The 15,526-nt window shown below is 42.0% G+C and overlaps 3 protein-coding genes across 3 annotated transcripts in view; 2 read left to right on the top strand and 1 right to left on the bottom strand.

The window, feature by feature from the left end:
• Nucleotides 1-1,864: 1,864 nt before the first annotated feature.
• tmem126a (transmembrane protein 126A) lies at nt 1,865-3,133 on the bottom strand. The gene has a single exon (XM_026192082.2). It carries the CDS (start codon nt 2,592-2,594, stop codon nt 1,977-1,979), a length of 618 nt encoding a protein of 205 aa, XP_026047867.1. The 5' UTR covers nt 2,595-3,133; the 3' UTR covers nt 1,865-1,976.
• Nucleotides 3,134-5,419: 2,286 nt separating this feature from the next.
• Nucleotides 5,420-13,279, top strand: clk4b (CDC-like kinase 4b). The gene is made up of 13 exons (XM_026191765.2): nt 5,420-5,581; nt 6,761-6,921; nt 9,431-9,668; nt 10,332-10,428; nt 10,737-10,803; nt 10,917-11,033; nt 11,132-11,298; nt 11,407-11,501; nt 11,594-11,723; nt 11,810-11,892; nt 11,978-12,057; nt 12,194-12,284; nt 12,505-13,279. The coding sequence occupies exons 1-13, from the start codon at nt 5,435-5,437 to the stop codon at nt 12,703-12,705; spliced, it is 1,674 nt and encodes a 557-aa protein (XP_026047550.2). The 5' UTR covers nt 5,420-5,434; the 3' UTR covers nt 12,706-13,279.
• Nucleotides 13,280-13,952: 673 nt separating this feature from the next.
• Nucleotides 13,953-15,526, top strand: part of col23a1b (collagen type XXIII alpha 1 chain b) — a 124,192-nt gene continuing 122,618 nt past the window's right edge. Inside the window, exons 1-2 of the mRNA XM_080288249.1 lie at nt 13,953-14,562; nt 15,118-15,187. Coding sequence (XP_080144375.1) covers nt 14,269-14,562; nt 15,118-15,187 — 364 coding nt within the window. The 5' untranslated portion in view covers nt 13,953-14,268. The remainder of the gene's footprint in view (nt 14,563-15,117; nt 15,188-15,526) is intronic.

The raw sequence follows: 15,526 nt of genomic DNA, 5'->3' as shown, positions 1-15,526 counted from the left end.
TACATTTTGTGGAAGGACGATAATGAAAGGAGGTCTTCTGTCTTGATATAAAGTAAAGAGGGAAACTTGTGCCATACAATTCACTGGTTGTCATAACAATTCAGGTTCCTTTGACTTGAAACGTGTTGTTGAATCGTTTTGTGGGATTGTCACCTTTTTTGGCTTCATTTTTTGTTCTGTGATTCAAGAGCCATTTTGCGGGAGGGGGTATGGGGAGGGGAGAGGGAGGGAGGGACTATTACACAATAAGCTTTTTTTTTTTTTTTTAGTAAATGGTCTAAATCGGTTTCTTTTTATTAATTGATGTCAGTGTTTTCTCTAAAGAAGCACCTTTCCCTCTCTATAACAGTCTGACTTTGATTCTCCCACTTCATTTGTCATCAATAAACTTCCTTTCACTGCAACCCATTCCTCAGATAATTTATTCCAGCGAGCTTGAGATGCGATGTCAAATCAGCCACTCATGGTAAACACGTTTTTGTTTTTTTTAAATGATGACTGTGCTGAATATGTGCTTTCAACGACAATCGTCTAGGTGTCATCAGATCTGCTATTACTTTTTAGGGTTTTCTTTTCTTTTTTTTCTTTTTTTTTAAATGGTGTGACTGGACTGTCTGCTCCAGTTTTGCATTTTTATTTTATTTTATTTTTGCTTGCACATGCATCGCAGTGTGCCGTTAAATGGGTGGAACACATTCAGTCTTCTTGGCTGTAACTGCAAAATTTGTGACATGTTCCTTTAAAGCCTTTAATAAAACTAAACCATGCTTGGTCTGGTGTCTGTTTGCAGTTGATGTTTATCTGTGATTATGTTTGCTCCACAGCTCAAGGTTTGTGCCTCCATTAAAGTTAGCTCTGGTTTATAATAAGCACCTTAAATGCCTTGAGAATCTAAATGTCCTACAAGATTTCACCCTCAAATGAAACTTAAAATTACATTTTGCGTTACTAAATTTCTGAGGCAGCCACACGTCAATGTTTAGTTTGACAAGGAAGAGAACTGCATACTTTAAATGGTGAACTCCTGTGACTAAAAATGATAAAATGTGTATTTTGGCTTTCAGATTTATTTAGTCTAAGAGGAAAATCACATTTTTCTATTAACTGCGTGCATATGCATGTTAGTGGTTAAGGTATCTCAAAGAGAAACAGGGGTACTATTCACTCATAACATGGCTGTAACAGTTGACTTTGTAAACTCATGGAGCAGCAGTATCTACCCACTAAAAATAGGAAAGTGAGCATGAATAATACATCGCTAAGCTGATAATGGCCTGTCATAGATTAACAAGTATCTGCTAATATGCAAACTTATTTTTAGCCTTTCTTGTCAGTGGATTGATGAACTTGTGCCATTCTTATGCCATGACAAGGCAACCGTCTGTCCACGACTCACAAGCAATGCTTCTACACTATTGGTCACAATTTAATAAAATTTACACACGATCAGTCTTCAGCCAAACTGTACTCTAGGTCAAGGTCACATTTGTCATGTTACAGGCAATAACCTGTTTTTTGTGGTGGGTTGTGAGACAGATACGCTACTACGTCATTGATTCACTGGTTTATAGAACCTAATATAGAAAGCCCAGAATGTAGTAAACCAGAAATGGTGCCACCAGAGTTTATCAGATCACCACTAGTCTTGTGGTTTAAATGTAGAATCATTAGAACATCTCAGAGCCGTACAAAGCTCAATGTTTTCAAGTGTAATAAGAGAGACATATAGAAAATCTGCACATGTAATTAAGTAATTAAATAGCTACTCAACTGGTTCAGCTCTAATTTTAAAGAACATATATTGGGTAGTGCAAACATAACAATTTATCTATTCTTGGCGAACCAGAAAAGATTTCAGAACAGATACGTCAAATACATTTATTTCCACGATGACAATCTCAGGCATTGGGATATACCATGTAAAACAGTGATCAAGATCATTGCAAATGAATGTGTTTATTTATAGTTCAGTGCATTTAGTCTTTGAGTTCTTCTCCACCTGGGCCAAATGTTATCGCGGCCAGTTTGGTATATGTCTCATAGTGCCTGGATCCCAGGTAGGTGCCGAAGAAGGCTTGGAGGACTAAAACTGCCCTCATCCTCCTCAAGACCGGTCTGGAGATCTCCACACAGTAGCGGATCATATTGCCCTTCTCTGGCATCGGAGCTGTACTGTACCTGGAAGCAAGGCCAATATTCATAGGTAACGCCAGGAGGATGGGGTACACCCCACCACCGATCACACCAACAACTGCACCTCGTATTATGGAGCACATGGGACAGTTGAGGTCACCGGACAGGAGCGGGTTGGACACGGTTGCGCTGTACAGGGCGCATGTTGTCAGGAAGGGCAGCACGGCCATGGGCAGGCTGGAGGTGATGGGCGCCTGTCTGACGTTCAGAGCTCTGCGATACAAGCTGTTGGATATGAGTCCCGCAAGTCCGGCGTTTCCCCCCAGATACAAGGGTCCGTAGCTGAAGACTTTCTGATCAATGTCAGGCAACCTCTCGAAGTTCTGCAACAGCATTTCAGCAATCACCGCTTTTGTCAGCCCATTTCCAGAGGTGCTCTTCTTCTGAGGATTTTCCGACATGTTCACAGCGTGTTGGAATCAAGCCGGTTTACAGCCAGAAAACCTTTGGATAATTCAGATGTTCACTGTAAGCAAGGTGCTTTCAGGAAACAAGACAGGGCGCAGACATGTCTTACCCACAATTCAAAGCGCCGATGTGAGTATTTGTGCCCTGAACGCAACCTGCCAGGCAGGGTTGAGCCTAGGACAAAACAATGAGCTTGGATTTCAACATATAAACGATCACGTTCAGTGTTTTCACTCGGATGTTTTTGTCCCAGAACCCTGTCCCAGAATATTCCTGTCATATGGGGAAAGTATTTTCCCATAACACACACAACAGTAATACTGCTCATTTCCACTCAGAGTGCGGAGAGGAGCGAAGAGGATCTATTTATTATGTTTGAAAAAGCACAAAAACAATAATAAAACGGAGTGGTAATACTTACGTTCAGCATTGGATTGGATGATGGGGTGGGTGCAGTTTTCTCTGGGGTGGAGTCGGGTGGGCTGCCCCGGACTCTGTGGGGCTGGGCGGTGCTGCTGCTGCGGGCCCCGGTCCGGATGGGCCTGGGCCCCCTTGCCCTGGTGGGTTCCAGAGTGTGGGGGTGCCTACTGGGGTCAGCGGGGGAGCTGGCCCCAGGGAGGGGCCGCTTGCCCCTCCCTTTCTTCCCTCCCCATCCTCAGCTGCCTCCCTATTCCCGCTCTACCACACCCACCCACACATGTTTGGGGAGTGTGACTGTCTGTGCAGTGTCTATTTGTGTCTGTCTACACGTTGGGTGAGTGCCGAGTATTTGGTTGTGTATATGGGGTGGGAATGCACGTTTGTGTCCGCGTGCGCCTGTTCATCTGTGTCTATATGTCAGGTTGGGTCTTAGACTCAACCTCTCTGGGTACATCTCAGGCCCTCCAAAGTACAGAGGCCTATCTCCCCTCACCACACTCCCTGCCGGTGGCTGATGCCCTCAGACGTTGGTGTGTTGGTGGTCCAGTGTGGTGGACTGGGGCTGGGCGCTGGGCGCGGAGCCCGCGGGCACGCCAATGCAACCCCCTCTGGCCTCTGCTCTGTAGCTGCGGGGTGACCTCTCGTTTGGGGCTCTACTCAGCTCTTCCCAGGAGGGTGGCACGGTTCCCCCCCTTTTAGTGGTCCTCCTCGGGTCCTCGTACTCTGGGGCCTCTGGATATCTGGGGCCTGGATCTCCTCCATACCTGCTTCATGCCCTAGGGGACGGGGCTATGGCTCCCCACACTCCATAGCAGATCGTTACATGGAGAAACCTTTGGAATACAAGCATGCTGATCCACACAGGTATGCACACAGGTATGCACACAGGTGTACACACGGGTGTTCACAGACGTGGACTACACCTTTCTTGGCTGCTGCCTCAAAGCACATTGTGCGCTGTCTATCTTGCGTGCTGCACAATATCGTTTAATATTTAGTATCTATTGTTATCTACTGCTAGCTAGTTTATTGTGATGGTGCTGTTTTTATTATGTTGCTCTTTTTTTGTTTGCTTTCTCTTCTGTTTTTTTTTTTTTCCATACAGGTGATCCAGGCGTTTTGTTTGTTTTTCTTTCTTCCTTCCCCCCTTTCTCACCGTCTCTTCTCCCCTCTGGTTTTCTTTCTCTCCCTCTCTTTCTTTCATTCTTTCTCCATGTCCTATCGCCCAGTCATGTCTGTCATGTTTGTAGCAACCGAAAATAAAATAAATACATAATCATAATAAAGGTCAATCAAATGGACCAATATGGCAAGGCCATGATGATCCACTTGGTAAAATAAATCCGCTTGGCATCTTTCTCGGCCTTAAGACAACAATTCTGATGGCTATAGATTCAAACGGGACACAAACCCCCCCCCAAAAAAACCCCAAAAAAAACCCCCACTTACGTTCAGCATAAAAACAGAAATGAAAAAAGTATATATGGGTATATAACATTTGAAAGATGCTGTGTTTTTTCCTACTGCAATGTCAAAATAAAATTATTTTCTAGTAAGTAAGGCAAGATACTAAAAACACCATGAAATAGCTGTTTATTATTTAACATTGGATTCTTTAAGTAATACAATTATTATGATCATAAAAAATGTTTTGTTTAGTTCAGGAAAACTAATTCGTTGTGGGCCGTCTGAAAGACTCAGCGTAGAACAACAAGTCCCAGAAGGCATTGCGATAGGCGTCGGTATTGTGCATTGCGTCATGGAATGTGTTTTAGAAAGTTCCATCGGATTCTACGGAAGGTCGCCATTTTTGAAGACGGCTGTACGGTCCGTTTTTCCGCTTTCTTTTTTTCCTCAGATATTTTTATTAAAGTTTCTGCATCCATTTTTACAAAAGACAAATTGAACAATATGCCTTTTTCTTTTTGAAGAACATAAAACAATATGAAACATACACTCCCACCTCATAATTATATTAGTACCAGTGGGTGTACAAAAAGAAAAAAGAAAGGGTCCAATCTAATAATACGAATAGTGAACCCTGGAGTACAAGATAACAGTTCCTGAGTGTACAAGAGAGATGTGGAGAGTTTCAGAGCCCACACCCCCACACAGACACAGAAAAAACAAAACACACAAACCAAGAAAAAAAAAACCACAAACATAATGAGTGGTCAGCTTAGTTGTAGAGATAAGTCAAATCTGTAAGAGAAAAGAAATATGTATAAAGTAGGTAAGTAAATGCCATCATAAGGCGCAGGCACAAGAGAGTCCATATACTTAAACCTCTTACTTAAACATAAGATAAAATAAAATAGAATAAAGTCTGAGGGCCGTCTGAAAGACTCAGCGTAGAACAACAAGTCCCAGAAGACATTGCGATAGGCGTCGTTATTGTGCATTGCGTCATGGAATGTGTTTTAGAAAGTTCCATCGGATTCTACGGAAGGTCGCCATTTTTGAAGACGGCTGGACGGTCCGTTTTTCCGCTTTCTTTGTTCGTATATTTCCACACAGCCGCAAAAGTATCGGCTTTCTAACTTGTAACTGTGAAATAAAGGTAAGACGAATTCCCCTGTCTCTGAAAATTACTAATTTGGTCCGGTTTTTTCAGTCATTGGGCATCTTTACTGCTGGCGTTTGCTCATGAGCTTCAAGAGTCGACGCCTTGCTAACATGGTAGTTGCGTGTCTGATTATTACCTTCCACCTCCTCGGAAATGTTATAACTGGCTGAACAGAATATGATGCGCTGCTTTCTACAATGTTAGTCATTCTTAAGTACGATCAGATAATCATGTAATGTTTGTTTCAATGAAATTAGCCTGCTAAAGTACCATTCGCGGTGGTTTAAGTACTCGACGTGTACATAACAAGCTAACTGCAGCTAACAGCTACCGTGTGCTTTATCCCTACACTGCTAAGCAGTTTTACACAAGCAATAAGCAAAAGCTTCAGATTGTGTTTGACTGAAAGTTCTTACAGTTTGTGCAAATAGAAGCGGAGAAGCGCAGGTGGTAGATGGACAACATGGAGCCCTTAAAGGCCCTTTGCGGTTACCGGGTCAAAACGTCGACCATACGTCCACGTTAGGCCTCATAACTTGTTTGTTGGGGCTTTGCAGTTGTATTAATGCGTCTTTACCTAGCAAACATAACATATTATGAAATATTTGATATCTTAAACTAGGCTAAATTTAGTTTTCTTATTGTCCATTTACCTGTTTTGTCTTTTACCCCGAACAGCTTGCGTAAAATGTGGCTATAATAGTCACAAAGCCTCGTGTCCTATGATCAGATTGCTAATGTGGCTGTTGTTGTGGGTAGGGTGTTACATGAGCAGAACAAAAAAGTTTAATAACTGTAAGCTGAATTCAGAACATATTCAAATAATTTTCTATAAATGAAATTCCTATTAAGGTTCTAAAATGTTAAATCTATGTTAATGATTTCAGCATTATTTGCTTAGTCATTAGTGCTTGCATTTCAGCTACAATTTAAATTTCTTCATTCACGTGTAATGCAGGGTATTGGATCTCTGCCAGTAGGATAAGGGCTCTTTCTAGGAAGCTGTTTATCCTGTAGCTGAGGTCATGTGACCATGACCTCAGTAGGATGCAGTTCACTAGATGATAAATAATCAGATTTAACACTTTCTGAAGTTTCAGTAGACTTTAGTTCTACCCAATTGACATGTTTTGTTTTCCTTTTTTAAAATTATCTACCCATCATGTCTTCCAGATGCGCCACTCAAAGCGAATGCGCTCCCCTGGCATCTGGCTCGATGAGTACAGCTGGGAAGAGAGGATGGAGTGTCGTAAGCGAAAGAGGCAAGATTCACACAGCAGCGAAAGAGAAAACAAATCTCGAAGAACTCACCGACACCACAAGACCTACGAGGGGTAAATATATGTCAGCATTTATAGGATACCTATTCAAATTCTGAGCTTGTGTTTAGGGTTTATGTCAGCTTAATGTGGAACTGTTTGACTATAACATGTCTTGGAGGTCCAATAGTGTTGTTTTTTTCATTTACTAGTATCCCACATATTTCAAACAATCATTAAACCCAGTGAAACTGATACTGTTATTCTGCATAACTGCATTTAAATTGGTTTACCTGTCAATTGTGTCAAATATTAGCAACAAAAGGTGTAGCTAATGTTTGGTATGATAGGTTTAGTTGGGTCAGACACCCAATATGAGTAAAACCCGTAATACATTACTTCACTTGTGAACAAAGTTCATGTTGGAAAGACTTGTAAAGACAAAATAATCCCCTGCAGAAGGTCATCAGACTGGATGTTATTGTTTTGAGAGACCTCTAGTGGCAGAAGTTATGTTTTGTGGAAAGGCTGTTTGTATAATCTGGCATTGCATGATTGCAACAGTTGATAGCAAATTTTTGATATCTTTAAAACATTCAGTGGTCTTTAAAAAACAAATTGAACATAGAACCAAATATACAGCTCCTGAACCTTGAAGCTCGATCAGCAGGAATGGCAAAAATACCAGTACATACCTTGGCACAAAAAATGCTAGTTGTTACAGTGTTACACTGGGGAAAAACTGTTAACTGTGCAAATAAACTGTAATTTAAAAAATAAAAATGAATGTACCTTCAACCAGTACTTAATGAGTCAATTTGTGCCGCTTAGAGAAGCACAAAAACACGATATGGGGCAAGTAACCAATAATGGCCTGCTCAATGTGGCTGATGCAGTATATTTACAAACCATTAAAGGTTTTTCCTGCATTTCCAAATAAAAGGGTGTCCATCAGAGGTTTTCTCCTTCCACCAATATGATATATAAATTCACTCTTTTATCAAATGGCTCTAAATACCAGGACTACTTGGCAGTATGTGGACAAATCGTGCTTATGTGTAGAAACCCCTAAAGGCCCATAAATTGGTATTAATCTATATTGGTTTATTTTTTCATAACGGACAAATATATTTTTGTAATGCTGTAAGTCTTCACTGTCTCTGTAATTGCTGGTAGAGAGGAGTAGGTGCTGAGCTGCATGCATACTGAATGTATTGTACACAGGATTTTTTTCATTTTATTTTTTTTACAGCTTACGTTAATCAAACTTGAGCCAATTTGAATGAAAGCCTGCAATGGTGTCTGCTTCAATCTAGAGCTGGAAGTAATGGTTTGGCATATTGCGTTAGAAGCCCTGTAAGCTCTTGTTTTGATGAGCATGGGAGTTGGTGTTGACTGTGGGTGGAGTACTTGAAGGTGACTTGTTACAGACAGGTTTATTTACTTTGCCCTGCTTGTTCAGCTTGTTGGAACACACTGGGTCCTTTGTCTTGTACAGGCATACTCCATAATACAAATGGATAATGAGCACTTATGTAAACCTTAAACTCAATGTTCATTTACTTAATGTGTTCACCAAGGTTGTGTCCACCAAGGTCATGTTTACTGCGTTTCAACCTTCATGGACAGGGTGTGACACTCTAAATGTGCACGTTAAACTGTCAGTATTCTTTTCTTTTTCTTTTTTTTCCTTTCAATAACACAAAACTCAAAGTAAAGTGGGTTGGAGACTTGTTTTGCTGTTCCCAGCTTTTTGTGAGTATGCTTGAGGATTCATAAGGTTACATTAGATGTTTTCCAGATCTACTCTAATTTTAATTCTGTAGAGAGGCAGACTTCATTTGGAAGACACTTGACACCACCAGGGTGCTAAGGCTCTAAAGGTTTCTTGGTCTTTTTTAGATACTTAGGTGCTAAAATCACATGCTAGGTGGGAGTTTGCGCCAAGTTACTGGAAACTTTCAGCCTTATTGAGGAAATGGCGAGTAAGGTAGTGTATATGCAAGTAAACAATTATGCAAGGAATAAATGGAATTTTCCTAACACTCAATTTTCTATTGGCTCAAATGGTACCATGAAGGTGTTGACTACCAGCTTCCAAGATGCACAGGTGTGGAATCGCAGATTATATTTCGCACCATCAACTATCAATGTTTTGCACTTGAACTCTGCCAATGTGGCTCTCTGTCAAGGTGAATGCTTTATTAAGAGGACATGCCTTGGGCTGCCAATGAAAAGCTGTATAAATGTTAAAAAAATGCCCAGAAGTGTGGTGTTACATGTTGCTTTGCCAACTTGCAAATGGGGTATTTCTGTTGAATCTATAAATAAATTTGTTTTCTTTAGTTGAACCCCTTATTGAACAGGATGTGGGGTGTTTGGTGGCTGTAAACCAGTAGGTTGCTAATTCCAAATGTTACATAAAAGGCTCCTGGATAGAGTGTCAGGCGATAAGCGTATCATTAGCACTCTCACATCCAGTCTTCAGTTTAGAGCTTGATCACAAACAAGGAGCTGGACTGTTCTTACCTGAGCCCTTATGCGTGCTTTTCATCTGTTTGTGTTCTCGTTTGTTTGACTGCAGGCACTACCTAGAGACCCGTAATCTGAACCAGAGACTGGACTCTCGAGAAAGGGACCATAGCTGGGACATGGCCTGTGACGAGGACAGCCATGAAAGCAACTGCAAGGAGAGAGACCGCGATTGGCACCACTACAGCAAGTCCTCTGCACGTAGCAATCGCAGCAGGCGAAGCAGCCGTAGCCGTAGGCACCGCGATAGAAGGCGCCGGCGGAGCCACTCTCGCCACATGTCCTCTTCGGTACGGGAACCTCCTTCTCCTCTCTACCCCCGCCCCTTCCTATCTATACCACCAAGATGAAAGGATCATTACCACTGGTGTTTAGCCAATGCTTAACACCCATTTCTTTGTCTTTCTGTATCTGTGCGTGTGTCCTACTCCTTACTATTAAGCATGATTTCCAGTAATGAAACGTTTGGGGGGGGGGGGGGACTCGGGAAGTAATGGATTGTGAGTGTAGTTTTGCAAGAGAAAAGTGGACTCATTATTTGTTGCTGTGATCATAGTGGGCAGTCATTTGACGTGATGGTAAATGGTAAAGCTGTATCCGAAGAGTTAAAAAGAGCTACATGTAGAAAGACTGTAGTCAAGTTTAGTTTTTTTTTCTGTACTACTTTGAGAAAGTCTCTCATCTGTAAATCTTGTTGCCATGTTTTTCTTCTGTAACACACACTATGTGGTGGCTGCCGCCCAATTTCTCTGACGGGGCTGAATTTGAATTTGGCTGCTCCGTCCTTCCGTCCATTCGCCTGATGGTGTTACTGAACGGGCTGAATCTATCCACCCCTACAACTCCCCCCCTTGGTCCGGTTGAATGAATGGCGATGTCGCATTGTGGTGGCCTGGTGCTGGCTGGCTGATGGGTTATTGGTGTGATGGCGGATTGCGGCGGTTCCGGTGCAGAGGAGGAGCCATCACCGCAGGAAAAGATCCAGGAGTTTTGAGGATGATGACGAGGGTCACCTCATCTATCACAGTGGAGACATGCTAAGAGCGAGATGTATAGAATTATATACCTTTTCTTTCTACTGTTGTTCACACTTTGTCTCTTTCACTCTCTTGTTGTCTGGTTTTTATTTCCAAACATTAATTTAGAGGCTGAAATATTTCGTCCAGTAGACTTACATTTTTGGTTTAGACATTGATTGTCAGTGTTACATTTACTGCTGAGTTTATTGCCAGTCTTAAGAAGACTTTTACTGTAGTGTAGCTAAACAGAGCAATATAACATCAGGCAGTGAACCACCAAAAGGTCAGTTTTCTACTGTCATTGCTAAGTGTCTAACTTCTACTCTTTATTTTCTGTAGATGAGATTGTGTGTACTCTAGGAGAGGGAGCCTTTGGGAGAGTCGCTGAGTGCATTGATCATTCAAAGTAAGTACTATCAGGAAAGAAAAGGAAAAATGTTCCTGTTAATGTAATGTGGTCATTTACTGCTGTATGCTTTTAGGTTTAAATATAAAGTCTTGTATTTCCTTTTGTTTCAGTGATGGGGCTCGAGTGGCTCTGAAGATCATTAAAAATATAGACCGCTACCGAGAGGCAGCTCTGTCTGAGGTAGAGGTCCTTAAACAGCTGAATTCCCTCGACACTGATAGGCGATAGTAAGTTATTATCACACAGCGATGACAACATACTAAGATTTATATAGCTCTACATGCTGTGTATATTAACATCTTCTCTTCCTTCCTTTCCCATTAAGTGCTTGTGTTCATATGCTGGACTGGTTTGACTTTAACGGTCACATTTGTATTGCTTTTGAGCTGCTTGGGCTCAGTACATACGATTTCCTCAAGGAAAACAACTTCCAACCTTTCCCCATTGACCACATCAGACACATGGCCTACCAGATTATTCGAGCTGTGCAATGTAAGTAATGAATACTTGCTCTGTTTGTGTGCAGAAAGCTCAGCAAGTTAACATAAAAGATCGGGGTTAAAATTGTTTTGTTTTTTAAAATGTGATCTTGTCTTTCAGTTCTGCATAAGAACAAGCTGACGCACACAGACTTGAAGCCTGAGAATATTCTCTTCATAGAGTCAGAATATGATATGGAGTACAATCGTGAAATGGTAAGGTTTTGTTGATATCAAGTACTGGTAAAAGGTGAAATATTGTATGTGGGAGCAGCTGTGGGAGCTTTACGGTTGTATTTTGTTCTCAGAAAAGAGATGAACGAACGTTGAGGAATCCAGATGTGAAAATTGTTGACTTTGGTAACGCCACATATGACCACGAGCATCATACCTCTGTGGTGTCAACACGTCACTACCGTGCTCCTGAAGTTATTTTAGGTAAGTAGCTGTTTTTAAAGCACCGTGCTGAAGCTTGAGACAACCCCTGGGGTGGTGACTAAACGATTTTACATGGTGTCCTTCAGATCTAGGGTGGGATCATTCCTGCGATGTCTGGAGTGTAGGCTGCATACTCATTGAGTATTATCTAGGAAGTACTCTTTTCCAGGTAGGTAACAGTACATGGCAGATACACAATCCTGCTATTTGGAATGCCATTGAACTAATTCAGGTCATATTGTTTCCTCATTCAGACACATGACAGCAAAGAGCATCTTGCTATGATGGAGCGAGTCCTGGGCCCCATTCCTACAAACCTCCTGGAGAAAACAAAGTAAGGGTTGATTGAAAAAGCTGTTTGTTAAAATTACTTACTTAGAACTAGAAATTATATAAATTTTGATTATGCATGTTTATATACAGAATTGACAATGTGGAATGAATTGACTTTAAAAACAAATGTTCTGCAGAAAACGGCGATATGTTCACAGGAACAAGCTGGATTGGGATGTACATAGCTCTGCTGGGAGATATGTCAAGAAACACTGCAAACCCCTCAAGGTAAGAATAACTGATGGAGAAGACCGTAAGTCAGAGGTGGAGACGTGTTTTTATCGAAAAATGTTAAAATCAACTTTCTCGGTTCTGTCAAATTATCCCGATTGTGCTCTTTAACTTGGAAAATATTGGTTGTTGTAAAGCAATAAACAATGGCTTTAGTAACAAACCCATAGAAACTGATTAACAGTTGTAATTGTTTTTGTTTTTTTTATGTCATCAGCATTACATGATGTCAAAGCGCGAAGACCACCAGCAGCTTTTTGACCTGATAGAGAAGATGATGGAGTATGACCCAGCTAAGCGCCTCAGTCTTGAGCAAGCCCTCCGACACCCCTTCTTCGCATGCTACCACAAGAGCAGGGGCAGAAGCAGGCGCAGTAGCAGTAATAATAGCAACAGCAGCAAAAAAGACAGCTCCTGAACCTGTAGACATCTGGCATGTGACCTCAGTTAGTCTGGCTGTCTCAGGCCAGTCTCCACTTCCTGCCTCTCTGGGAGAGGTGTAGATAAACTGACTGTATCAGTCCACTGCCCCACTACACTGTGTCCTGCCCTGAAAACTGTTTCGTCTCATTTGTTAACCAATTATATTCATATAGATGACATTTGTGATGTAATGAACCCACCATAGTTGATATCTATTTATTTGCTCATGTAATTTAAATTGTATTTTCTGAACATGTACGGGAAGAACTTTTTTTTTTTTTTTTTTTTTTTGAAGTCCAGATTTGTCAGTGTTCTCTCTTTGCAATGGGATATAGGTCATTGGTGAATGAACAGATTGAGAATCTCTTAATCATTAAGTGTCTTGAGTAATTTATTTAGGGTTGATGTTTAAAAAACTAAAATAAAACACACAACTATTGGGGCAGAAAATCCTTGTACATAGTACTAAGCTTGTTTTTTGTTTTGTAGTTTTTGTTTCGTTTTTTTTCCCACTGAATGGTTATGTAAATTTTTGTGAAATACATTTTCAATAAACGGATCACAAACTATTGAGTTTGGATTTGTACATGGGTTGCAGTAGTTGCCTATGTCCTCATGATGGCGCCAAACAGCTAAAATACTGAAAAATTTAAACAGTCTGAGGCCATTATTACTAGAGCTCGTTGTAGCAGCTTGAGCTGAACTAGAGCCTCGTGTCCGTCTTAGCGCGATGTCCTACTAATAAAAGGGGGGAATATTAAGTGAAGATTGTTCGAGGATTTCAGCCTGTCTGTGTGACCTAACCCTGATCACTGTCAGACTTACAGGATCAACTTACATCTCAAACTAGTTAAAAGGCCTTTTTAAAGCAATGATTTTGTCCTCTAAGATTAAAGGACCGTAACTGGTTCAGCACTAAAGACTGTGCAGGTTCTTTTTCTCCTTTGTAAATGATCCTGTTTTGTATTAGAGATGGACAAAAACAAGCCTTCAGCGCCCACATATCTCCTGAACATCCTCTGCTGCTGCTCTCATTTAAATAAAATGGACTGCATTGGCTTGGAAGAGTTTACTACTATAATATATTCATTTTTATTTAAATCACAGGAACCAACCCGGATTTTCCTGACTGATCTCAATTATTTCAGCCAAATCTGTTTCATTTACAGCTGTCAATCTAAAGCCTCCCACGTGGTCTTCAGGGCGGGCGCATCTCGACTAGTTGAATGTGCAACTTTTAGGTGGGCAGTTGCACTTGCACGTGCATGTAGGATACTCAACAGAAAACGTCCTGGAAGTCTGGAGGCGCGTCTTCTGCGGCATCCAGATTACTCCCATCTGGTGCAAACCCGGTGCGCGCCGCTGCTGCCTCTTATTCCAGGACTAATTTCAGTCAGCGCTTTGAACCCCGAGCGCACTGCGTTGTGGCGGAGTGTAAGTGAGTGCGTTAAGTTCGAACTAGGAGCCTGAATACGGTTTATATTTTAACAACGCCAAATACAACAAAGTATTTTGGCCATTTCTGTTCAGCAAGAGGACTTAGAAGTAGGATCGCACCATGGATACGGTCGGCGACTCTATCGGAGAAAGTAAGCCGGTGTGCCAGTGTACCCCCAAGTCCCGGAGCCAGCGATGGGTGCCAGGTTTCCCCATCGCTCTGTGCTTGCTGATGTCGATGAGCTCCATCACCGTGTGTCTTCTGATGAGCTTGAAGACCTATCAGCTGGAGAACCGACTGCAGATGGAGTTGGACAAGGCGTCTATCTTCCAACACCCGAAAAGGGCGTTCGTAAACGAGGATGGGACCCTACTGTCAGAGTTGAGCACCCCAATAGGAAAGCTCGTGGAAGAGGTACATGTCTGTTGTGGATACGCAGTGATTGTCGTTGATAAATACATGTGCTATGCGTGTGGATGTCTGCTCCCCGTGCCCAAACTTTGCGCAATAACGCAGAACATGTGTAGTGTGCGCAGGCAGACTTGGCAATCGTTGGCAGTTGTACCCTAATTGCCTCCCCACCACCACCCCAAAATCAGTTAATGCACAGTGTTAGGAATTGAAAGGCAACATGCAGCTGGCCAATTAGTTTGCGGTTGCGGCGCTTTATGGGGTGACATAACCGTTGATGATAGACACCAAACTAAAATGTTATCACATGGAAAAGAAATTAAGCAAACTCTTCTCATTTGGAGCTGCATATAATAGCAGAAAGATCATGATCTCATAACTGTTACTTAGATATCTTGAGAACATTATTTTGTTCTCTTAATCCCAATTTATTCCCATTTAAATTAAACTGAAATCTCATTCTCAAGGAACTGTTAGAGTTAGTGTAACGGTACTATTTTGCAACTGAGTGCATTCATGCATATTTATAACGTACTGGAATTTGCTCTTTCTTTGCAGAAAGTGGTGGCTCTGACGCCAAAAGTGCGGCCAGCGAGGGATGTTGGCCAAGAGTGCTCCTGTCCTCCAGGTACCTGTGTGTCTGTACCTTAAATGCCACCTACCAAAACACATAAGCAAAACACTAAAACCCTCCACTCTCAGGTAAACGTTAACGACTGAGCTCGCAAAAGCTTTTGGCAGCCCCCCTCGGACTCTATGTCTGTGTGTATGTGTGTGCGCATGTGGAGGGTTACAGCCCCCTAAAGCCTGGGGTAGGGCCCGCAGAGCTCAACACTCAGCAGATCAGTGGGACAGATCAGTGGGACTGGGATGTCCATCCCTGAGCCTTTCGGCCTTATGCCACTTTAATAGATGGAGCAGTCCTGTGCCAAGATTGGCCACGTTTGGCGTGTGGTGTTCATTACAG

Source organism: Astatotilapia calliptera, chromosome 2, assembly GCF_964374335.1.
Source record: "Astatotilapia calliptera chromosome 2, fAstCal68.1, whole genome shotgun sequence".
NCBI lineage: Eukaryota > Metazoa > Chordata > Actinopteri > Cichliformes > Cichlidae > Astatotilapia > Astatotilapia calliptera.
This window is presented reverse-complemented; position numbering and strand designations above follow the sequence as displayed.

Coding starts and splice junctions, on each gene's coding strand:
- tmem126a (XM_026192082.2), bottom strand. CDS start 2,594: ATGTCGGAAAATCCTCAGAAGAAGAGCACCTCTGGAAATGGGCTGACA.
- clk4b (XM_026191765.2), top strand. CDS start 5,435: ATGTGTTTTAGAAAGTTCCATCGGATTCTACGGAAGGTCGCCATTTTT. Junction 11,893..11,977: donor TAGGAAGTACTCTTTTCCAG/GTAGGTAACAGT, acceptor TTCCTCATTCAG/ACACATGACAGCAAAGAGCA. Junction 12,285..12,504: donor AACACTGCAAACCCCTCAAG/GTAAGAATAACT, acceptor TTATGTCATCAG/CATTACATGATGTCAAAGCG.